The sequence below is a fragment of the Aspergillus mulundensis genome (assembly GCF_003369625.1).
Source record: "Aspergillus mulundensis strain DSM 5745 chromosome Unknown scaffold_2, whole genome shotgun sequence".
NCBI lineage: Eukaryota > Fungi > Ascomycota > Eurotiomycetes > Eurotiales > Aspergillaceae > Aspergillus > Aspergillus mulundensis.
The window spans coordinates 2,542,356-2,565,502 of NW_020797890.1; the positions used below are offsets into that span (position 1 = coordinate 2,542,356).

The following is a 23,147-nucleotide window of genomic DNA, read 5'->3' on the forward strand; positions in this document are numbered from 1 at the left end:
AACACGAAGAGGACGTAAAAAAAAGCCACCAACTGGTGGATGAGTTTAAAGATATCTAAAATATATATCAATGGGTACGTAGGTAATGCTAAACATCCCCATAATCGCTCCGCCAATGTAACGGAAAAAGGCCGAAAAAGAAGAGAAAGTAACAAAAAGGCCTCAAGCCGTTGACCGTTAATTCTAAACCCTGTATTCGCTCCCATCCTCCTGTTGTGGTAGTCATTCAATATTAAGCAACATAGTTCTATAAAAAGGCATCAAGCGTTCACGCAGAAAGGTATTGTTTTTTCACTGCGCCTTGTTCTTAGCAAAAGCCTGAGCACCGTCAACCAAACGCCTCTCGGTGTTTTGTCGGCCGTTGACGAAGTCAGGGTAGTTGAGTGTAAGCTCAACCGCGCCGTTGACGATGTTGTCCACGGCCTCAACACCGAGCATGAATGAGTGGTCCTGGTTACCGACCTCGTAGCGCCAGCTACCGAAGCGGCCACGAGACCAGATGTCCATTGACTGCAGTTTGGGCAAAATCTGGGTAAGGGCGCCTTCACGCTCCAGAGAGGGGGTGGGGTATCCGTGGTCGAAGCGGCGGTGGTAGGTGGAGACAATCTCATCGCCGGGCTTGAGCATCTCGGTGTTGACGAGACCCTGGATGGACTCGGCAAGAAGAGTCTCAATGTTGACGGGCTTCATCGAAGACTCGGAAACCTCCAACATGATAGACCAGTAGGGACCCTCCTGGGGCTCAGTGTTCTTGGGTTTGGAGCCGTCCGCGAGCTGCAGGGTGGGGAGCTTCTTGGAGGCATCGGGCTGGTTGTAGGGGGAGTAGTTGGAGAAGATGGTGGCGCGGTAGAAGGGGCAGTTGTCCTCGGGGAAGTAGAGCTACACCATTGTTAGAGATGCCCGGATCATGAACTGAAGGGGTGTGTGCAGTCTTACCCAGCACTTGTCGCCAATTCGCTCGGGGCGAGAGCCACGAATACCGACACCGATAACGTGTGTGGAAGAGTAGAAGAGCTCCTTGGTCAGACCAACCAATTCCTGGTCGCCGATTTGCTCGGCGAGGTAGTCCACGGCCATGGTGGACACAAGCTTCTGGTAGCCGACGGTGGTGCCGTCGCCAAGGGTAACAGTCTTGTTCTTATGGTTGACCTTGGTGACCTTGCCCTTTTCACCGAAGCGGGTCTTCTCCTTGGGAAGAGTGTTGGCAACAGCAATCCAGATACCACCGGTACCGTCGCGGGCGGGGAAGCGGAAAGTAGCGTTAGGACCCCAGTTACCAGCGGTCTTGTTAAGGATAACGTTGGTAGTAACAGCCTTGACGTTGGGAGCGGCGACACGCTCACCCAGCCAAGCGCATTGCATCTATAACATTCAAGTATTAGTGCTTTGATAAGTCTCGGAATCTAAGTCCGCGGGGCTCACCTTGGTAGTGGGCACAGCCCAGACCTTGTAGTTGTAGGGTCTCATGAAAAGATCAGCAACACCGGTACCCATCATGCGCACAATCCACTCGTCGAAGTCCTTGGGCTTGGTGTTGGCCACGCGATGCTCGAGGGCGGCATCAATCATGCCGTCAATACACTTGACCTGGTCCTCCTTGGGAAGCATGGAGATGTTGTTCTGGAAGGGGTAGGGAACCCATTGTTCCTTGCAACGGACGTAAGAGATACGCTGGTGCTCGTACCAGTCCTCGTCCTTGGGAAGAGCCTCGTTGATGCAGTCATCGAAGTACTTGTAGTGAGAGAAGATAACGTGGCCACCGACATCATAAAGCTGTGATTGCGTTAGTGGCGCAATTCGTCCGATAATGTCTTGAGTATTCTACATACGAAGCCTTCCGGTGTAACATCGGTAGAAGCAAGACCACCGGGGGTCTCGTTCGAGTCAACAATGAGCCACGAGGGGCCGTTCTGAGGCAGACGTTAGATAGTTGTAGAGCGCGCAATTGGAGGAACAAGCCGTACGATCTGGTTCAGACGCTTCGCGGCACCCAAGCCAGTTGGGCCAGCGCCGATGACAAGGACGTCAACTGAGCTGTAGTTGGGAACACAATGGTCAGCGTTCTTGAGCCCCTGAATTGCATCGCAGAGAGAGCTCCTTACATATCGGGGTGGGTCATCCTGCCTTGTAGGATATCCTGAAAGCTGGGAACGCGGTTCAAAGTCTTGCGAGCTAGACTAAGCATAGAAGAGAGCGAAGCTGCAGTTGGCGCTGCAGTATTTAAAGAGAGGAAGGCGAATTGGGGGACAAGAGAAGACGGTGAGAGGAAGGTGGGCGGAAAGATACAGCTGGTAATAATAACCTTTTGCGGGCGGCGGTCGGCTGGAGCAGAAACGTGACGAAGCTGGCTGGACTGCGGTGGGGGTCTTGGTTTCAAATTTCGACTCGGCGCATTTACAAATTCTATATTTTAAAATTAAGATTAAAACAGTCTACGCTTGTTGTGATTCGCGGCCATTCAAACATCCAAGACGGTTGCGAGTGAGCCCTGGAAAGGAGAGAGCCGAAAAGGGGGACCCAAGCGTTCAATATGCTGGAGGCAAACTGGGTCTCATCATCTCATGCTTCGTCCCTGGTTGCTGAATGCTTTTTATCCTCACTCATGTGCGAACACTGATGCGCCATCTGCGCTTCTTCTGATATCTCGTTGGACAAGCATCTCTCCCGAGAGAGTGTTTCCTGGTCAGGGGTAATTATATCGAATGACCCTGGGCGATCCGTTGAATACCGGCCGTAATTGGTTGCTGAGCGTTGATGCTTATCTCGATACACCCTGTGTGGATTGCCTCTCAAGAGAACTTTGAAGCCAAGGAGGACCTGCATGGCCGGGGCTGGTCACTGGAACTGTGCTCAGACAAGGAATGCTCCAAGTGGCTGGCAACCCTGAAGAGGATACAGAGATAGGCTATAGCAAAGCTTGGAAGTGATCTGATTAAAGTATTGACAACGCCCGCTGTCAAACACATGACAGCCACATAAAGATATCTCAGAGTCCTGTTTGCGGATTTCCATTCTACGAAATATGCTTCAAAGTCGTTGGCAGTATCTGATGATACTGGAGGCCCTTGAGAGCCAAAGCCAATCGCAAATCATTGCACTGCCTGTGAGACGAGGAACAGGTGGCGCCCTGGATATTGTCACCCTGTGCCACCTTTGTCCTTTTATTCGATGCTGCAATGCCGCATCTTATCGTCAAGCCGTCGACTCTTGAGTCTTTGACAACTTGGCGAGTCCTTGAAACCGATAACAAGAGCATGAGGCGGATAATTCCGTCTGTTCAACGGGGTATGGAGTAAGGGTACGTACCACTCCGCGACGGCAGTAGTTGATCAATGCCGCCCCCAAGGCTGATAGCCTGATACTGGACCTGGGAACCCGGGATGTGTGACTCGTGAGGCGGAAACACACTCCTGGACGAAGGCCCACTGATTGTCATTCCTTAAGGGGAAATCTCAGGGAGATCTCCAATCTCAAGACTGAGAAACCTACCGTTTATCCGAGAGCTAACTTGCTGACGTTGAGCATGGCAGTTCCCATGCCAAGGTCGATTGATCGGGGAAGAGGACGAAGTTTCGGGATCTCTTCGATGCACGGATCACCGTACGGTGTAGTTGTTCGACGTAAACTGTTATCCACACAAAAACAGCCTGGGCTTTGCCAGTCTGTCACTGTATACTCATAGCCTCACACCCATAGATGACAACCCCAACAAGTCCGCTGATACAGCTCGAATACTGCGAGAACGCCATCGCATCGATGTGATGGCGTAAGGGCAAAGCCGTCAGATCGCTGCAGCCAACTCCACTTGCAAGGGACCTGCGGGGACACTATGGGACAGGCCGCGGGTAACTGAGGACTTGGCTCCATCGAGCTTGCGTAATGCACCCTGCCAAATGAGTCGGTGTCATGATGGTAAATGTTGATCGGCGCTCGCGGACGTTTATTGCTGTCAACTTGATACAGGCCGAGTATAGAGAGCCGTGAGGCGTAGATAGCCCAGAAACGATACGGAGAGGGGAAAAGGGACAATTGACCTGTCTTCTCAGGGTCTTGACTCGAATCGAGAATGCCGAGCCATGGATATGGGGAGCGAAAGGGGGCGATAGGCCTGAGGACAACATGGCTGTGGGGGGATTCACACTCCAGAATCGCCACGCCCACGAGCAATGGCCTTTTAATAATATTTGACTCGACCCACACCACAGAATCAGGAACTGAAACACAATTTCGACAGGAAGAGGCGAGAATCTGTCTCAGCTTTGAAGTCTGAGGTCTGAACAGTGTTGCCTGCAATGATGCTGTCGGACAAGTTATAGTGCGGGCGCTGTAACTACATTACATTTTATACACTCAGTAAATGCCCCAGATTGCGCGGGTAAATATTGTATGGTAATCTTCAGTACATGACCACCAGAGCATCACCTCTCTGAGTCCAGAACACGAAACGACCCTCACCAGCCCTGTCCCCAAGTCTAATAATAACCCCTTAGACTAAAAGCCTAAAGGCGTCTACGTAGGCCGAACCCAGGGCATCAACTTGAGTAACCACAGCTGAAGTGTGACTGGTTCCGGCCAGCCCTCTAACCGGAATTGAGGGAAGCAAAAGAAAATCGTCGTACGCAAGCATCATCAAAATTCAAGGTTCTGGGTTTTCCGGCCAGTCGCGACAACTCGTGGGCATATCAGTTCATCGTCCCTAACCACCTGCGCTTGATCTCCTTAACGACAGGCGTTGCTTTTGCGGATCCCTCTCGAGATCCATTCTGCTTCCAATTTTCCATTGTCCATTCGTCCTTGAACTGGCAGCCCACTCTGTGCCGCGCTCGGTCCAACCAAAGGAGATTATTCAAGGCCCGTTGTCGTCGCCCCCCTCCAGCTTTCCCGGCCTCTTCAACTGAAAGTTCCCAGCCTGTCGTCTCTCCCCGTCTCCGTCACTCGCAACCTCACCCCTAACACTACTACTTCTCCGTCTCTTTTCTTTCGTCCTTGTTTGCTTGCTTCGTCCAACTCTAGACACACACTCGTTAGCCCTCTTTCGGCTCTTTCCATCCTAATATCGCTGTACCGCGTTTCTCTATTCTCTCCGCTTTATTCTTAGACACGTTTTCCCCCTGGCCTCCGCGCGCTTTAATCCAAGCAGCCTCTCACGGCCGCGACCCTTCGAGTTCCAACGCTTCCTATCTGATCAAGCTCGCGCCTTCGATATGAGTTCCGAAGAGAAAGTGAGAACCTCCGGCGAGGTCTCTCGTCCGGAACCAACTCTTCCCACCGTCAACCCTGCCGTCGAAAAGCCAGAGCCTCCTAAGCCTACTTTCCACCCTGCAGTCTACGTTGCGTGAGTCGACCCCGAAACAAGCGATTGGAGACGTACTAAGATAGCGACGACGCCAGTACCTGGATCACCCTGAGTTCAAGTGTTATCTTGTTCAACAAGCACATCCTTGACTACGCTCAATTCCGTAAGTCCTACCAGCTCTCGCTCTGAACCATCAATTGAAGAAGAAATGACTGACTTGTATTCGTTCTAGGGTTCCCTATCATTCTCACAACATGGCACTTGGCTTTCGCAACTTTCATGACCCAGGTCCTCGCTCGCACTACAACCCTCCTCGATGGCCGCAAGACGGTTAAGATGACTGGCCGCGTTTACCTCCGCGCTATTGTCCCCATCGGTCTCTTCTTCAGTCTGAGTTTGATCTGTGGTAACGTGACATACCTGTATCTCTCGGTTGCATTCATCCAGATGCTCAAGGTGCGAATTACATTTATCCCAAATCGACATGAATGCTAATTCCTACTTTAGGCAACCACTCCCGTCGCTGTTCTGCTTGCTACTTGGGGTATGGGCATGGCGCCTGTCAACCTCAAGGTTCTCACCAACGTCAGTGTCATTGTCGTTGGTGTCATCATCGCTTCGTTTGGTGAAATCAAGTTCGTCTTCATCGGTTTCCTCTTCCAGATTGCCGGTATCATCTTCGAGGCTACCCGTTTGGTCATGGTCCAGCGTCTGCTTAGCTCCGCTGAGTACAAGATGGATCCTCTTGTCTCCCTCTACTACTTTGCCCCCGTCTGCGCTGTGATGAACGGCGTCACTGCTCTGTTCCTTGAGGTTCCCAGCCTGACCATGGACCACATCTACAACGTCGGTGTCTGGACTCTTTTGGCCAACGCTGTTGTTGCCTTCCTGTTGAACGTCTCCGTTGTCTTCTTGGTAAGTAATGGTCAATGTCCAGGGCTCTACTGCCGTCTAACATCATTTCTAGATCGGAAAGACTTCCTCTCTGGTCATGACGCTCTGCGGTGTCCTTAAGGATATCCTCCTTGTCGTCGCGTCTATGATGATCTGGAACACTCCAGTCACCGCTCTCCAGTTCTTCGGTTACTCGGTTGCTCTCATTGGTCTCGTCTACTACAAGCTTGGTGGCGACAAGATCAAGGAGTACACCAGCCAGGCCAACCGTGCCTGGGCCGAATACGGTGCTACCCACCCCGCTCAGCGCCGCTTCGTGATCATCGGTGCCGCTCTTCTCAGCTTCTTCCTGCTTGTTGGCTCCATGGCACCCAGCTACGCTCCTGACTCGGTTGCCAACGTCAAGGGCATGCTTGGTGGAGCCAGCGCTGGTAATGCTTAAGCCAAACTTGACTGCAGGAGGGTGGCGTTGTCAACTTGATGTTTCCAGGTCGCTACTTGGGAACATAAAGCCAACACACTCGGCCTCTACGCTTCGGCGGAGTTGAGATGTTGAACGACAAAATTTCCTTTTTTTTCATTTTCGAACCTTCACTTCTTCGGCCTCCATAGAGTTTCAGGTCTTCTCTTACTTTGTCCAAAATCTAATGCCGCTCGACTGAGGCGGTTTCTCCTGAGAAACAAATGGAGCGCTTCTGGATACGGCCTCATGCAGGAAATGCAGCCTGTGTCTCGAAGATGCCCAGCGCCAAACCTCGTGTCTGATACGACTGAGCACGAGGCCCCAGACGGGACTTCCTCTTTTTCTTCTTCCACCTTGTATCACATCTTACTACTTTGGTTATGCGGTCGAATCGATGGGTTTATTGTGCTGTCTAATTTGGCTCGATGAACATTTGTCACGTTAGCTAGCACGAGGGTCTGGAGTCGGATGTTGCTTTTATCGCCCGACAGTCCTCCATACTGCATTTATTCTTACCTCGTTATAGCTCATGTACTAGCAAAATAGAAATTCTCGATGTTCAATATTGCCGCATGATGCCAGCTTTCTCGTTTCCAGAGTTGCCTCAGGACTCAGGCACATTTCTGCTTCCCAGCGGACGGGGCCAATGAGGCCTTGAGCAATTCTTCCGGCCTGTTTCCAGGACAGCCAGTGAGACATGAAAATTTGGCTCCAAGGGGCTCCATTGTGGGACGACGCGCGGACCGGACTTTTATCCCCAGGCCAATAAAAAGCCCACGCTTGATGCAGCCCCGTCCAAAAAGGCCAATCATTGCAGCGTCCTTGCAGGGCGATCTGAGGTTAAGGTGTGGGCCACCTGGGCAGCCCATGGTCGGTACGGCCGGTATGCTCGTACTCGACTACGAGGTATACAACGAATCAAAAGTCTAAGCTGTATATAATACGGTAACAGGACGGTCAAGTGTGCCAAGGCCGCAGCGCATCCTGCAGCTCATCGAGCGCCCATCAAATCGCATCAAGCTCCGACGCCCGTCAAGCGACTCTTGTCCGCATCCGTCAGCCTCTTCTTTCTCTTCCTTGTTCCCACGCGTCTCTTCTTCTTCTTTTTCTCCTCTTTACCTCCGCTTTTGCTTCCGACTTTCTACCTCCTCGCCCTTCTTCCAATCTGTTTGTCGCATCCTTTACCTCAACTATAAACTCCGCACCTTCCGTCCTTTTTCTACATTATCTATCCTGTCCAACCTCATACATACCACCACCCTTCATCTCGTCCTTTACCCCGATTCCCATCCGCTACCTACATCTATCGACTTCACTATCTCGACGATATAGCCGAGACTCTACAACCAATAGGTGCTTCTAACTTGTTGTCTAGCTCACTTGACTCCACAGATCGGTTTGTCGCGTGCTTGTCGCAATCTCGATAGCTGACCGCGTCCGACTCTGCCATCGATTCGTTCAACATGTGCCCAATGCTTCTCAACTCTTTCCGTGACGGCCCAACTATGATCCTATCTCCTCCCCAGGACCATGCCTTTCGTCAATTCCCTCATCAGCCGATGCTGGATGCCTCACCCGGAGTCAATTCTCGACCTACGTTCTCGAATGGCTTCAATACCGGGGTGACAACCAACAACAAGCCATCCCGCAAGAGATCGCGCGATGATGTTGCCGCCGAGGATGCCCCCAGTGATTCCACTCCAAGAATCCCAATCGCTCCCCCGGCCCCCGTGGAAGAGCCAATTTACGGAGAAGGCATGACTCTGCTCAACCCTCGCACCGGGATGGCGCTCTCTGCCGAAAGCCAAACAGGGACCTGGTACGAGGAAGAATATGAAAGAGCCGTGGCCGCCGCAAAATCTACCGCATCGCAAGCCAACTCATCCTCTCAAGCGAGCCGCAAGTCGCAGCGTCTTGATCCCTCAGCTCCCAGCCTCGATGACATTGCCTCATCCAGAATACAACGGCAACTTCAAGAAAACGATACCGACGACAACCGTCGTATTCTCAATGCCTCGCCAGCCCGCTCAACCCCGTTTTCCTCTGGGGAACCGATGGTTGATGATGCTACCCGACTCCTCGGAATTAGCTGGCAACGCATCACCGCCGATGACAATGATATGGCTGCTGCCGTGCGCGGCTGGAAGAAGTACATAGACCGCCAGTTCTCGCAATACCTCTCTGATGCCGAGATTCTCATGAAAAACCGCGCACTCAGCGCCTACCTCGTTTCCGCGCGGCCAATGATCCCTTTTGCAGGCCCTGCTCAAATGCCCGCGTTCTTTCTCTTCAATGACGACCTCACTCAAGGTCAACTCGTCGCTTCATCCTGGGAGAGCTGTCTCCACAACCTCCAATCCTCGCCGGTTGTCTTCGAAGGCACACAGATTCTTAATGCCTCGGACAAGTCTCCCACTCTGCAGGGTCAGAATATCTTGGGAACGAACCCCATAGAAGCAGGCCTTCCCCAAGCAGGCCTTCCCCTACTTCAGAGCATGACTGCTCAGCCGGCTACTGTCGGAGTGACTAATGGCATGGAACTGGGGACGGGTATGGACATTGATGTCTGAACAGCATTCGTCCATTCCGATTTCCTCGTTCGCCTTGTAAACGAATCGACTGACTTAATGCGCCCAAATAAACGACGCATGCCGACACCGAAAACGATAATCACCATTTCGTCGAACCACGCCGCTCGATTTAAATTTTTGTAACATGTTTGTTTTACTGATCACAACACTGCCAGCTTTTTCGCTTTCGCTGTCGTAAAGTCATCTAACGACAAAATGTTTGTGCAATTTCTTTTCTTTTTTGCTTATTTCTTCGCTTTCATGTTTCTGTTCTATACTGGGCTTTCGGCGTCGGGTCAACCAGGCTGGTCAATGGTCGGTCGGTATAAGGATTTGATTTATTTTTCATTCTTGATTCTTTCATGCTTCGATTTTCGGTCTTGCGAGTATGTAATTTGCCTCGTACCATCCTTACCTCTGCTGTCATGTCATGAGCAGCAGGACAGACACAGCTACAACTACATGCATACATAAGAGAAAGAAAAGTCAATGAAAGAAAAGATTTGAGCTGTGGTTATCTGAGTCAACGAAAGTAATTTCCTTATTTCCTTATGATGGAAATAAAATGGTATACGATGGATTGGGTTGTGGCCTGCTCAAGGTCAAGGCCCACCCCGATAACCTCGGCGCATGACCTCGAACTCATCCACCTATCCATCTGATAATGCCCAAAGTGATACTCTGTATTATAAATATAGTTATTTTCTTTGAACTACCATACCAGCTAACTAATGCATCTAACTAACTTATCCAAATCCACACGAGTCTGTATTGTGTACTTGCAGCTTTTGAACCCCCAACACTGTAAATTGCCCCAGACCCAGTTCCAGACCCAGACCCCAACGACTCCCGCATCAAACGCAAAGACAGACGACCGAACCAGAATATATCATAGATATGTGTTTTTCTAATCGTAGGACCAACACGCCATCCTAACGTGGTTGCGTTACCTTCCAACACCTACTCTATGCGACTACCTAACCTGACCTTGTCATTTGACACCAGCAACAAACGTACCTATATACCCGTAGAGCCCCATCCGCCAGCATGCGTGGAGGCAAAGAAGCCCAATTCCGCAGGAGGAGCGGGTGATACTCACTCACTCACTCACGCGACGGCACCTCAATCCGAAGGAAACGAGCCACCCTCCTTCTCGGAGATCTCGGAGATCTGCGGCTGCCCCTGGGCTTGACTTCGGGATTGGGCCGTGCCCTTTATTCCAGCAACAGCAGAAGCCGGGTCACCAGTTGAGTTAGTGCTTGCGCTAGCACTGGGCGAAGAGTTGGAGTTGTGGTTGGCGCCCTTCACCATGAAGAGGGAGTCGATTTCCTCGAGGCTGAGGTTTGCCGTTTCGGGGTAGTAGAGGTAGAGGATCTGTTTATTGATAGTCAATTTTCTTGCCTTTTGGTAGACGTACTTCGGGAGTCAGGCGTGGTGGGGATGCCTGGTGAAGGCTGGGAAGAACGTACCGGGAGGAAAGCCAGATTCAAGCACATGAAGATAAGGTACCCCTTCCACTCGAGATCGGTGATCAGGGTTGGGCCAATCATGGCGACGAAGAAATTCCACAGCCAGTTTGCCGAAATTCCGATGGCGTTCCTGTTACATCCGAACTTTGTTAGGCCAAGTCAAGTCACAATGGGGCTTTGACGCCGAGGATGACAAGGCAGCGTAGCACTGGCCAATGCCATGTGTACCAGGCAACTTGCAAGGGGCTTTATCTGGACAAGGCTGAGGAATGTCGGATGGGATTGGGCCGGTTGATTGCGAGGTCAGCCAGTTCACTTACCCTTTTGTGCGAACATGCATAGGCAGGAGTTCGGGCCCGTACACCCAGGGGACGCAGTTAGTGGACGCGCCAAAAATGAGCATAAAGAGGAAGAAGAATGCGACTGAAGCGGAGCCGGCGGGCTTCTCTTGCGGTGTTCCTGGACAGAGTCATTAGTTAGGGTGGCGGTTAAAGTTGAGCATTTACTAACCTTTGAAGGAGAGAAGAATGGAAATCATCATCATGCAGATGAACATGCCAAAGGATCCCCACATCATCGGTTTCTTCCGGCCAAGGCGATCGGAGTAGAAAGTCGGATAGAAAGAACCTGGATATTGGAGAATTCCGCGGCTTAGCTTGAAAGAGGCTGGGGATGGACGTTGTGTTGCATAGTTGGATGAGGCGAAGACAGGCAGAAAGGACTTACCAATGACAAACATGACTTGGATCACTCCTCCTAGAAGCAAGCTGGTCTGACGGTCTAGGCCAACATTATGTTGCAGCACTGACAATTGTCAGTGAGATCAAGATGTTGGCAGCTGGACTGGGTACCTGTTGTGACATAAGACTGCAGGTATGTTAGTCGAGTTTCGACTTCTATCGTATTTTGGAAGTACTCACGACGATGAGGTTGACGCCTCCCATCTGGTTGATGAACTGCAACCCATAGGCCAACAAGACTCGACGGCCAGTTTGAATCTCGTCTTTCTTCAGCACCTGTGACCACTTGTACTCGCCCCGAAGGTTGTCGAGTTCAGTGGCTCTGAAAATCCCCTCCGCATCATTAACGACTTTAGGGTCATTCTCGGACCTATCATAAAAGTCACAGAGAACTCGCACGGCCTCCTCGCTCAGACCTTTGCGGCAGAGCCATCGAGGGCTTTCCGGTAGTCTTTAAAGTCCGCCAGTTAGCGAAGACCAAAGGTTCACCCGGTATGTAAGAGTCAAACTTACCCAGCAACAAGAATGGCCACGATGATAATGAAGATCATTTGCGCAGCGATAGGGAGTCTCCAGGCGACCGATCCAGGGGCAAAGCTCATTCCGTAAACGAACCAGTAGGCACCCGAGATGCCCACACCAACGGCGAGAGGTTGGCTGCACACGTACATTCCTCGATTCCGCGCTTCACAAAGCTCAGACTGGTACACCGGTACGATCGAGGTCATGATTCCGGTCCCGATCCCGCCAACAAAGCGTGATGCAAGCATTTGAGCCCTGGAATAGGCGCATGCTTGTGGAATCGCCCCAATCTGCTCCTGGTGTTAGCGGAAATTCTTCGCCCAGATCTAGGCAGCATTCGAGACGAGATACTCACCATTAGAAGGCCCATGGCAATCCACATGGACTTTCGAAATCCGAGGCGGTCACTCGTCATGAAGGCTGCTGCAGCGCCGGCCAAACAGCCGATGTTGTAGATGCCCACAATCACCCCAAGAACAGCAGAGCTGGGATGGCCCACGACACGGCGAAAGTCTTCATTCTCAAGGACACCCGCAATAGCCCCTTGGTTGTAACCTAAAAGTCGGGGTAATAACAAGATCAGCCTGCCGTGCCTTGACTGCTGTTCCAAGGTCTCTCCTACCTACCGAACAGAACGAATGCCGTGAGGCAAGTGAACAGAATGGCCATTCGAAGGCCTAGCCCTCTGCCGTACATCTCAAGCTTCGCCATCACTCTGTTGAAGAATATAAAAACAAAAGTATTGATCAATGGGCACTCTAGAGGTTCCTGATCGGCCGTGAATCAAAATAAACCGAAGAGTGTAACATGTGCACGGCTCCCGGGATTGCCTATTTATCAAGCAAACATAGGGCTTATAGACCCAAGACCAGGCCGAGGGGATCTGCAGGGTATACCCGAATTGCCCGTGGGATGTATTTTGTGCCAGCGGGGAAGCATCGTACCTTGGCCTGGCTGACCTTGACTGTCCTTCATACCAACCTCTGCGGGTAACTCGGGTATCCCACCTTGGTCAAAGACACGAAAAAAGGAGGCAGAGTCAGCAGATGCTGTCAGGGCCCGGTCACTGCAGAGCCCGGTTTTTGCATTCTGTATAGTGGGACGTTATCCCTGCACATTCTTTGTGAGATACGGCCGGCAGTGAGTCAAGACCGATGATGCAAGAGAGACAAATCGATCCTATACAGGAATCCATGCCGGAAGTGCTAAAGAGCGGCGTTCGATCATGGTGCAAGTTCGAGGCCTCAACTGTAGTCACCCAGTGGCTGAAACTTCCGGTTGATGAGTGAACTGTAGGACTTAACCGTCTGGCCTGGGATGTGATATTGCAACCAGTCGCCCCTTGTTCCATAGTACGGTAATCCTCGCCTGACATAGCTATGAACGCTGACGAAGGATAAGCTGCAGTAGCCAAGCTGGGACTAGTCCCATGGTGGTGGTGGATATAGCAGGTATGGGCCGAGAGCTGCTGATCAAAGTACGAAACTAATTTAGGAGGGAGGTTGTATCAGCAATGACTCGGTTTGGTGTCTATCCAGGGATATAAAGTTTAGACAGCGTCTAGGAGGCCAATGCGAGCGTAGAGGAAATGGATCAGCAGCAGCTTGACATGGTCTATTCTCGAGGGTAGCGCGGAACTTGGGTTCCCTGGCTATCTAAGTCAAATGCCGGGTCTAATCATCATAGTCGTAGTCACTGCCATCATCATAGTAGTCGCCGTACTGGCCGGAGAATGCAGCATCGACGCCGTCGTCCTCGTCGCCCTCGTCGTCATCATAGTCGTTGCCTAGACCATCTGGGTCAACAGCCTCTGGATCCACCGGTGCAGATCCCAGAGCCTCAGCTGATGGATCAGTGGGAAGGTTACTGTCAGGCTTTGCAGCAGGAACTCTGCGTTGTGCTGGATCTTCAACAGGAGCGGACTTCGGAACTGCGGCCGGTGTAGAATCTCTAGCTGTCTTCGTGGATGTAGAAGCAGTCCCAAGGAATCTTGGCCGCTTCGTCCCTTCAGGGTCAATACTGGCGCTGCGCCCAGAAACCACACTCTGACTGCGACTCCGGCTGCCACTTTCGCCCTCCTTGGCGGCCTCACCACCTTCATCTTCGCCAAATAACGTCTCAAGAAGGCGATAGTTGATCTTCTTACTAAAGCCTCTCCGTTCCAGCATCCGACGCGTAGCTTCTGCCGGCGTAGACGCTCTGGTACTTCTACCGTCTCCGTCTTCTCCCTCGCCTTCGAGATATCGAACGTCTCCCAGCCTACCCCTGCGACGCTTCCGCGGCTTACGGTCGCCTGGCTGGGCATCAGCTTCCTCCAAAGCCCTTTTCAACGCCTTGGCTTGCTGTGTACGTAGGTAATCCTTATTTTCATGAACCCAGATGCGCTCCTTGATCTCAACTTCATGAGGTGCTAGCAAACAGTTGGAAACTTCGGGGTCTGATTCGAACTCCGCCTCGTCGATCTCGGGGTTATCGGATACCACCTTCTTCGGCGGGACTGGCCCGCCTTCGATGCTTTCAATCATGTTGGACCCGTTGGCCAGATATTCGGACATCTCATTTTCCAGTGCCTCTTCGGATGCGACCTGTTCAGCGGAGGGCGAGGGTAGTTTCGGGCGGCCATTTCCCTTGGTGCGACCTTTTGCTAAAGGTGCCGTAGAATCCTCCGGCCCACCAACGGCAGCGGAAGACTGGCTGTCTTTATCCGCTTGTATCAGAGCCGGGTCGATTGGCAAGTTGGGGATTGTGAAACCATCTGCGTCCACGCGTCTTGGCGGTGCTTCTGGCTCTTCTGGCTCCTCTACGTCCCCCTCAAACTCTGCCGCGGTTTCCGCCGCCATTTTCTTTACACTGCGGGGCGGCTTCCTGCCGTCCCTGGCTCTAGTGAACGAAGGCGGATCATGCGTATTTTCCAATTGCACAGAGCGGAATTGATCGACCGTCAGTTCTCCGCTCTCAGTAGAGCTAAACTCATTGAGTCGTTGGCTGATGGTAATTTCCGTCACTTTCACGACGTAAACCACTTCACGGATGGTGCGGCGAAAGTTGTTCATCCGGGCTGCGAGGATCAGGGCGGCTCCACAGATACCTGCAGGGCGTCGACCGGTGGTCATCCAATCACGGTTCATGCGCTGCACGATGCGCACAGCTTCACTAGCCACTTGCATAGTAGAGGGTCCGAATTCAAGCTGTTTCGCGAATCTGTAGATCAAGCTCTCCGGGTCGATGGGATTCATCAGAAAAACGTTGCCGCCCAAGCGCAGTTCGTCCAGAAGAGATTTGTATGTACGTCCTAACTTGAAGACGTTGATCTGAGAGCCAGTTAGCAATGATACCTGGTTGCACTCTACTATAGGTGTACTCACCATGAGAACATCTGCAAAATCAATCAACATGACTGTGTTGCCGTCTTGGCGACGGCAAGCAATATAAAGACACACGGCAGCAACCGTCTTGGTCCGACGACCCTGAATGAAATTGAGACCGACAGCGAGTTTGAAGACTTGGCCAGCGGCTTTCGAAGCACTCTCTGGGATGGTTAATGCACGCGCCAACTGGTTTATATAACGATTGCCTATGTTCGTTAGCTTGTCAAATTGGCAAGATTGGCAAGATCAAATACGTACCGTTCTGCTCCGTGATCTCTCTGCTCTCCATACCTCCACGCTGGAATCCGGGGCCATGGCTGCGAACGTGGGTTTGATCTTCACCGACGAATGAACCCTGAACAATGGCAGCACCAGAGGCGGATTCACCAAACGTGACCTCGGAAACAATGTTGGCCTCGCTGACGACTGTACCACACCCCGAACAGACCTTCTGACCGTCATCCTCAATGATATGAGGGGCAGGACAGCTTGGGTTAGGGCATGTGGTAGTCTTGGGGTGGGTGGTTGGCTTTGCCGGCTGAGGCCGTGCAACTGGCTGGGGACGCCTGATGGCCGTAGCACCGGGTGATTTCAGACTGGCCAGCCGACCAACAGGAGGCCTAGGGCCTCGCGGGGGAACGGCCGGACGCATTCCGGGTCTCGCAGACATGATACACTGCAGGTGGTCCAGTGCGGGTATTAGGTTATGATATAGGGTTTGGGTATATTATAGAGTTCAAACACCTCTATACGAAGCTCCCGCATGAGCGGATAAATGGTCGTAGAAGGTAGAGCCCGTCTATATCGTCATTTTATGGCGACAAATGAGTGATGGAAGGAACTAGACCACAGCTTGGATGTATGTCCCGAGTTATAGTTCCGGAGCAGGTGGGAAAGGAAATGGATCAGATAAGGCCGGCAAATTCCAGAGTCCTCCAAGAGGATTATTAACGGAGGACACTGCTGGAATACAGAAGTACAGATTGATCAATAAACAAAATAAGCATATAAAGGCGATTCTTCGAGTAGACGACAAGGGAGATCGTCGGGGGTAGGTATGGGATGGAGATGAGAAGAAGGCTGTTTGATGTGGGCAAACGAGGTGATGAGATGAAGAAAATTCTTCTAGACGTCGATGGTAAAGTGGCAGGCACGACCACGGTTGATTACGTGAGCACCTACCTAATTGAAATTACCACAAACTCAAAGCTGCCAGGGTTCGATTCTCGCTGGCCTCATTATCTTCTCCCTTTAATCATCTGCCTAGGGAGAGTGATATACCCCAGACACATGGCTTATGTGATTACCAAGTCGAAACAGCGATTTCTCACTGCTGGGCGAGTATTCGGTTCTGGTCCTCTATGGATGCGCGTTTTGTGCGCATTTTAGCCTCATCCGCCACTCATCCACCTCATCCACCTCATCCGCACAAAACCCGCATTCCAGCCCATTCACCACCAATCCATTGAGTAATAGCAAGTGGTTGCCTCTAGATATTTAACCATGTCGCTATCCCAGTTTCTAGTTCATTCTTTGTTCACATCCCCAAGTCTCTCTCACCTTCACCTTTTACCAACTCCTGCTGGCCGGAAAAGGAAGGACACCGTCCACGGCCCAAATACGATATCTTTCCCACCATCTTGCTCCTGTCTCTTCATCCTCCATCATTGGATATCACCGCCGACTATCAGAACATAACACTGGTTGCCGCCCATCATGGCGCAGACAACTGAAACACACCGCAGTACATTTTTTGTCAGTAACGTGCACTGCTCCTCCTGCGTTGCCTACATCAATCAGGTTTTGTCGGGAATCCCTGGAATAGCAGGTATCGATGTTTCGATCTTCACCCATGAAGTACATGTCGTCCACACACAAGAAATTGAACCATGGTCTATAGTTGAGATCTTGACTCATGCCGCATTCGAGGTCCACCATGTCACCACCAGGAACCCAGCAGGCGCCATCATACTCGACCTGGATACGGACACTGGAATCCCTCATAATTCAAAGTATCTCTCCACTAGTCACTCGTTTTCCAGTCAGAGGGATAAGCAGAAGCATCTCGCCAACTGCGACGCCTGCAGAAAAGAGGAGCAGCCAACGGATGAGAAATCTCAACACCTTCTCTGGAACGCCCAAATTGCCGAACCTGCCGACGAAACAGTATCAGTCCTGCGATCATCGTCAGAAAAGATAGAATCATTCCATGCGCGTATAAGTATTGGTGGAATGAGTTGTGCTTCGTGCTCCAATTCCATAACAAATGAGATTCGCCAGCTTGAATTTGTGGACGATATCACCGTCACACTTCTTTCAAACAGTGCCACGGTAACTTACCGCGGGCCACGGTCCAAGGTCGAAGAGATAGTCGAGCGAATCGAGGACATCGGTTTTGAAGCTTCGCTGGACGAGGTCAAACCGGTGAAAATCGAGTCATGCGAAAACCAGAGCCTAGGCTATATTGCAGAGATCTCCATCGGCGGTATGACATGCGGCTCATGCTCCACAGCTGTAACTCAAGGGCTGAATGAGCTGCCTTTCGTCACCAATGCTGTGGTTAACCTGATGTCCCACAGCGCCCAGGTCGAGCTGGAAAACCAGGGCCAGGCTCACTTGGTCGTCGAGAAAATCGAGGACTTGGGATACGACGCCTCACTTGTCAGTGTGACTCAAAAGGCAGCCGATCCTGGTTCTGCGGTTGAGAAAAGAACTGTATCGTTTCGCATCGAGGGCATGTTTTGTCATCACTGTCCGGAGAAGGTTTTCAACTCCCTGAAGGAGATACCTGACCTCGAATTTGAGAGCATGTTATCCACCAAGTATCCAATACTAAAAGTAACTTACACCCCTCGTTCACCTTCACTTACAGTGAGAACAATTTGTGAGAAGATCGAGAGCGCCCACAATGCCTTCAAGGCTACGGTCTATCGTCCTCCAAGTGTCGAGGATCGATCTCGAGAGATGCAGCGTCATGAAAGACGCCGTCTGCTATCCCGATTCCTTTTTGTGTTGATGTCAGCCATTCCCGAATTCATCATTGGAATTGTCTTCATGAGCCTTGTTTCAAAAGACAACCATATCCGGCAGTACCTGGAGCAATCAATGTGGTCGGGCAGCGTCACTCGCATAGAGTGGGCTCTATTCATAATGACCACTCCGGTCATGTTTTACGGCACAGACATCTTTCACGTTCGTGCGGCGAAAGAGATCATCACGCTGTGGCGCCCTGGAAGTCGCATGCCATTGTTGCGAAGGTTCTATCGGTTTGGTAGCATGAACTTTCTCATCTCCGCCGGAACATTAGTAGCTTATGTTTCTTCACTAGCTATCCTCATCATGGATGCTGTGATCAAAACGCACTCTGATACGCACAGCTCAACTTATTTCGATACGGTTGTCTTCCTGACCTTGTTCATTCTTGCTGGTCGGTATATGGAGGCGTACAGCAAGGGTAGAGCCGGTGATGCCGTTGCCTCGCTCGGAAAGTTACGACCTTCTGAGGCGCTGCTTGTTGTGGATTTCAGCTCGGACCATGTCCAGAGAATCAACGTTGACCTCCTCGAAATCGGTGACATAGTGCGAGTTCCGCATGGTGCCTCACCTCCTGCCGATGGCAAAGTTACAGGAGCGGGTTCATATAAATTTGATGAGAGCTCGCTGACGGGTGAATCGAGACCAGTGACCAAAACAGCAGGCGATCAAGTTTATACTGGGTCCGTGAATGTCGGCCAGCCGGTCGAGTTCGAGATCACCGCCATCGGCGGTTCCTCGATGCTCGATCAGATTATCACCGTGGTACGCGAGGGTCAGGGGAAACGTGCACCGCTCCAGCGCGTCGCAGACACTCTCGTAGGCCACTTTGTGCCCGCTATTACATTTATTGCTGTCCTGGTCTTCGTAATCTGGGTCTCTCTTGGAGAGTCAGGAGCGTTACCCTCGGACTATCTTGACGTCAGCCGTGGTGGTTGGGCTTTCTGGAGCCTCGAGTTCGCCATTGCCGTCTTTGTCGTCGCTTGTCCCTGTGGTCTCGCACTTGCTGCTCCTACTGCCCTGTTTGTTGGTGGCGGGCTAGCTGCACGATATGGTATTCTGGTCAAAGGTGGAGGTGAAGCCTTCCAAGAGGCTAGCCGTCTCAACGCCATCGTTTTTGACAAGACCGGCACTCTGACGGAAGGAGGAAGTCTGCAAGTGTCTGACCATGAGGTTCTCATCACCGACCATGTCCAGCTTCAGCAGATTGCTTGGGCTGTTGCACGCAAACTCGAAGAAAGTAGCAACCACCCAATTGCCCGTGCGATAGCGGAATTCTGCAAAGAACAGCCTTCGGCATCAATCACCAGCTCCGAAATTATGGAGAAATCAGGACAGGGCATGCAAGGCAAATTTACAGTGTCGGTGTCAGAAAGCAATGGAACAACAACCCGCCATTTCGAAGCCGCCATCGGCAACCAGCGTCTATACCAAAGTCTTTCATGTCCTGACCAAGGCCACTACTATCTCTCCAATACCCTCTCCAAGTACCAGGCAACCGGCAGATCAACCGCCATCCTGTGCCTACGAGAAATAATCCCCAGCGAATCTGCCACCCAACCACCAAACGAACCTTTCTTCATCCCAGCCATCGTCTTCGCCATATCCGACACAATCCGCCCAGACGCCGCAGCCATAATCTCAAAGCTCCAACAACGCAAAATCAACGTCTTCATGTGCACTGGCGACAACGAAACAACCGCCCACGCCGTCGCGGCCATGGTGGGCATCCCGCAAACAAACGTGCTAGCCAACACCCTCCCCGCAGGGAAAGCCGACTTCGTCCGCCAGATCCAAACCCCCCAAGCAGACGCAGCCCGCGGGCGCCAAATCGTCGCCTTCGTCGGTGACGGCGTGAATGACTCCCCTGCCCTCGCTGCCGCAGACGTCAGCATCGCCATGGCCTCGGGCTCCGACGTCGCCATCAACTCCGCCAGCTTCATTCTGCTGAATTCCGAACTGATGACTATCCTCAACCTTGCACTCCTCAGCCGCCGCGTTATCAACCGCATCAAGATGAATTTCGGCTGGGCGGTTATCTACAATCTTTGTCTTGTTCCTGTTGCCGCGGGCGTCTTTTACCCCATTGTTTCTGGGCATAAGATGGTTATGCGTGGGGGGGAGATGGTTACTGTCGACGAGCACTGGCGTCTCAGTCCCGTTTGGGCGGCGCTGGCCATGGCGCTGAGTAGTGTCTCCGTTGTTTGTAGTAGTTTGGCTTTGGCGGTTGAGTGGAAGTCTATTTTGCGAGTGTGGGATATGGTTAAGGATAGGTTGGCTTTTAAGCGTGGAGGTGCTTGAGAGGACTGAACTACGGCCAGGGCCAGCTTATTTTGCGCTTATGATTTTTGTTCCTTCCTGCGATACCTCTTGTATTATATTATCTAATGGACATATATTACCAACCAAGCTTGACAGCGTCCAACCTTTGACCATAAAGAACTAAGCAAGAATGATACTTTCATCCCAATAGCATATTTATCCTGTAGTCTATCCAGGTAAACCGCCCCAAACCTCGGCGATCTTTTTACTGAGTATTTTCGCAATCTTCTTCCTGCCCACCATAACATGCGCCATGCGATCCGCAACCATGTTCTCCCTCTCCTTATCGTCTCTCAGCTCCTCAAACGCCCTTATGAACGCCTGAGGCGTTGGCCACACCCGCTGAATCTCAAGTGCCTTTTCCCCGCTGATTCCCTTGGTGCACATGAGCATCTTGAGGAAGATATCGCGGAGCGTTAGGGCTTCCGATTTGGAAGCGATGGCGCAGAAAGTGGGGAAGGTTACACCGTATGTGATGTGAGGATTTTCGGTGCGGAGGGTGCTGAGAGCTTCGAGGTAAGAGGTTGAGAGGGATAGATGGCGTGTCTGCAGGAGGGAGAGGGTATGAGAGGGTGTAGAGGGTTGGGATAAGGAGGATGGCGAGGCGCCGTACATATTCCTCAGTAGGAATGTCATGCGTGCTAGATACCGAATGGTGTCATCGAGGTTCTTGGTCCTCTTGACAAAGTATCCATTCACCACCTGCGTCTGGGCAATAGCAGACGCAACCATTTCGTGATATTTCTGAGCAGAAGCGGCATTGGACTCATGATGTGTTACTGCGAATTCTTCGATGAGGTAGATGACATTTTTGATGCCGGAACGGCGAAGGCGGAACTTCTGCTCGTGGAAGCGCCCGTCTTTGATGGAGCCGATGAGGTCGTCGAGGCGTTTGCGCTCGACAATCCAGTCTAACATGATTTCGTCGCCCTCTTCGCCATATTTGCGGAGGAATGTTGGGTCGTGGAATTTGGCTACCCACATTGTGTCACCGACTTCGAGGGCACGAACTTCCGGGGTTATTCCTTTGCGGATTAGCTCGTTGGAGATATAGTCTCTATCTTTGGACGTCCGAACTTCTCGAGTATCAAGGATTAGCTGAACCGTGAAGCTGTCTGGCGGGATAGAGATCGGTGTGATGGTTGGGTCGTCTGTGGTATTTCCCAAAAAGTCCAGTGTAGGTCGTTGACTATCCAGGCAGGGTAGAGTTTCGGAGACTTTGTGACTTGCAGAATTCTCCCTCTCTGCGGTATTAGGGTTATTTGAGGTAACATCCTGCGAAAGTCAGTATGCTGATCCCCGCGCATCACAGTCAACCCTACCGACTGAGTGCCATACGACAATGTGTTCTGATTTGACTTTTGCGCCGTCTTCTTGATAGCTTTTGCAACCTCCCATCCTTCCTCAGTTAGAGCATACTTTTTCAGAGGATGTCCCTGAGTATAGACGAGCTCTTTCGTGAGCAATGACTTCATAGAGTTCCACGCAGTGAAAAACTTAGTCGGATCGCTAGGCGCAGTGAACGAGGTGTCACAATACGGCTGAGCTTTCTCAATCAGCTGCGCCTTGGTCATGCTCTGATTCAAGTTCTCATCGAGACTGCCCAGGGCAAGTATCAAAGCATAAGGTCCAGATCGTAAAGCAGGCGCGTACGTCTTGGGCTTCCGAGTCTTCTTTGCTGGTTGGCTTTCAGTATCAGCACCGGTGGATTTCCTCTTCCCTGCCTTTGCTGTTTATCTGTTTTAGCGTATACGACAGAGCAAGATAATGGTTGATTGAACTCACCAATACGTGGATCCTCGGGCATAGGAAGTCCATGCTCATTGCAGTATTCGTTTAGTTTATCCGTGAGCCGTTCACATAACTTAGGGCCAAGGCCGTTGAGTTGCTGGGCTTCTGAGGGATGCTGGAATTCCAAGGGGCAAGCCTTCATCGACTCATATGCCTTTTTGTACCTTGATTGTTGTTAGTTGATATAATGGGGTAAGGCAAGGATGCGGGGTGTCAACGCACACAGTGACACCTTTGGTATTACGCTCCCGGGCCTGATCCAGCCATTCTTTGATCCATCCCAGAAGTAGGGGGTTTGCGCAAGTATCGTCGCTCATGGTGGCGCTCACCAAGTCGCAAAAAGAGCGTCAGGATCTCCAGGAAACAGGTATCCAAGAATCTCCCGCCCCAGCATTGAAGGGGAAAGAGTCCAAGTGCCAAAATAGGTACTGTGCGCTCGTAACGAGGGTAATTAATGCCATATCATGGCGTCAAGGGCTTGAAAACGAGTCACAACTGACGCGTTGCCCCGCGTGATGGTTCACACGAAGTCACGTGCCTTACCTAAGTGAGGCAGCGATTTCCTTCTCTACCTATTTTTACGACTGGTATTTTTTCAAGACATCGACAAGACATCGATTCATTGCTATTGACTAAAAGCCTAATTATGATATGGCTATGTACGGTACAGGTGTGGGAT

General features: G+C 51.5%; 7 protein-coding genes across 7 annotated transcripts; 3 read left to right on the forward strand and 4 right to left on the reverse strand.

The window, feature by feature from the left end:
• Window positions 1-291: 291 nt before the first annotated feature.
• On the reverse strand, window positions 292-2,119 carry DSM5745_03476 (protoporphyrinogen/coproporphyrinogen oxidase; the record flags this gene model as incomplete). The annotated part of the gene is made up of 6 exons (XM_026745492.1): window positions 292-879; window positions 937-1,362; window positions 1,423-1,773; window positions 1,830-1,910; window positions 1,965-2,034; window positions 2,103-2,119. The coding sequence occupies 6 exons, from the start codon at window positions 2,117-2,119 to the stop codon at window positions 292-294; spliced, it is 1,533 nt and encodes a 510-aa protein (XP_026606358.1).
• A 3,085-nt stretch (window positions 2,120-5,204) lies between these two features.
• On the forward strand, window positions 5,205-6,632 carry glfB (UDP-galactofuranose transporter; the record flags this gene model as incomplete). The annotated part of the gene is made up of 5 exons (XM_026745493.1): window positions 5,205-5,335; window positions 5,380-5,459; window positions 5,529-5,752; window positions 5,804-6,211; window positions 6,264-6,632. The coding sequence occupies 5 exons, from the start codon at window positions 5,205-5,207 to the stop codon at window positions 6,630-6,632; spliced, it is 1,212 nt and encodes a 403-aa protein (XP_026606359.1).
• Window positions 6,633-8,116: 1,484 nt separating this feature from the next.
• Window positions 8,117-9,223, forward strand: DSM5745_03478 (uncharacterized protein; the record flags this gene model as incomplete). The annotated part of the gene is made up of 1 exon (XM_026745494.1): window positions 8,117-9,223. The coding sequence occupies one exon, from the start codon at window positions 8,117-8,119 to the stop codon at window positions 9,221-9,223; it is 1,107 nt and encodes a 368-aa protein (XP_026606360.1).
• Window positions 9,224-10,345: 1,122 nt separating this feature from the next.
• DSM5745_03479 (sugar transporter-like protein) lies at window positions 10,346-12,665 on the reverse strand (the record flags this gene model as incomplete). The annotated part of the gene is made up of 9 exons (XM_026745495.1): window positions 10,346-10,597; window positions 10,693-10,822; window positions 11,013-11,151; window positions 11,203-11,496; window positions 11,544-11,559; window positions 11,613-11,883; window positions 11,946-12,244; window positions 12,310-12,509; window positions 12,581-12,665. 9 exons carry the CDS (start codon window positions 12,663-12,665, stop codon window positions 10,346-10,348), a joined length of 1,686 nt encoding a protein of 561 aa, XP_026606361.1.
• Window positions 12,666-13,627: 962 nt separating this feature from the next.
• DSM5745_03480 (transcription factor TFIIIB subunit BRF1) lies at window positions 13,628-15,992 on the reverse strand (the record flags this gene model as incomplete). Its single annotated transcript, XM_026745496.1, has 3 exons — window positions 13,628-15,265; window positions 15,320-15,528; window positions 15,581-15,992. The coding sequence occupies 3 exons, from the start codon at window positions 15,990-15,992 to the stop codon at window positions 13,628-13,630; spliced, it is 2,259 nt and encodes a 752-aa protein (XP_026606362.1).
• Window positions 15,993-17,038: 1,046 nt separating this feature from the next.
• On the forward strand, window positions 17,039-20,656 carry DSM5745_03481 (putative copper resistance-associated P-type ATPase; the record flags this gene model as incomplete). The annotated part of the gene is made up of 1 exon (XM_026745497.1): window positions 17,039-20,656. One exon carries the CDS (start codon window positions 17,039-17,041, stop codon window positions 20,654-20,656), a length of 3,618 nt encoding a protein of 1,205 aa, XP_026606363.1.
• Window positions 20,657-20,845: 189 nt separating this feature from the next.
• On the reverse strand, window positions 20,846-22,785 carry DSM5745_03482 (crossover junction endonuclease MUS81; the record flags this gene model as incomplete). Its single annotated transcript, XM_026745498.1, has 4 exons — window positions 20,846-21,952; window positions 22,000-22,406; window positions 22,463-22,632; window positions 22,691-22,785. The coding sequence occupies 4 exons, from the start codon at window positions 22,783-22,785 to the stop codon at window positions 20,846-20,848; spliced, it is 1,779 nt and encodes a 592-aa protein (XP_026606364.1).
• Window positions 22,786-23,147: the final 362 nt, after the last annotated feature.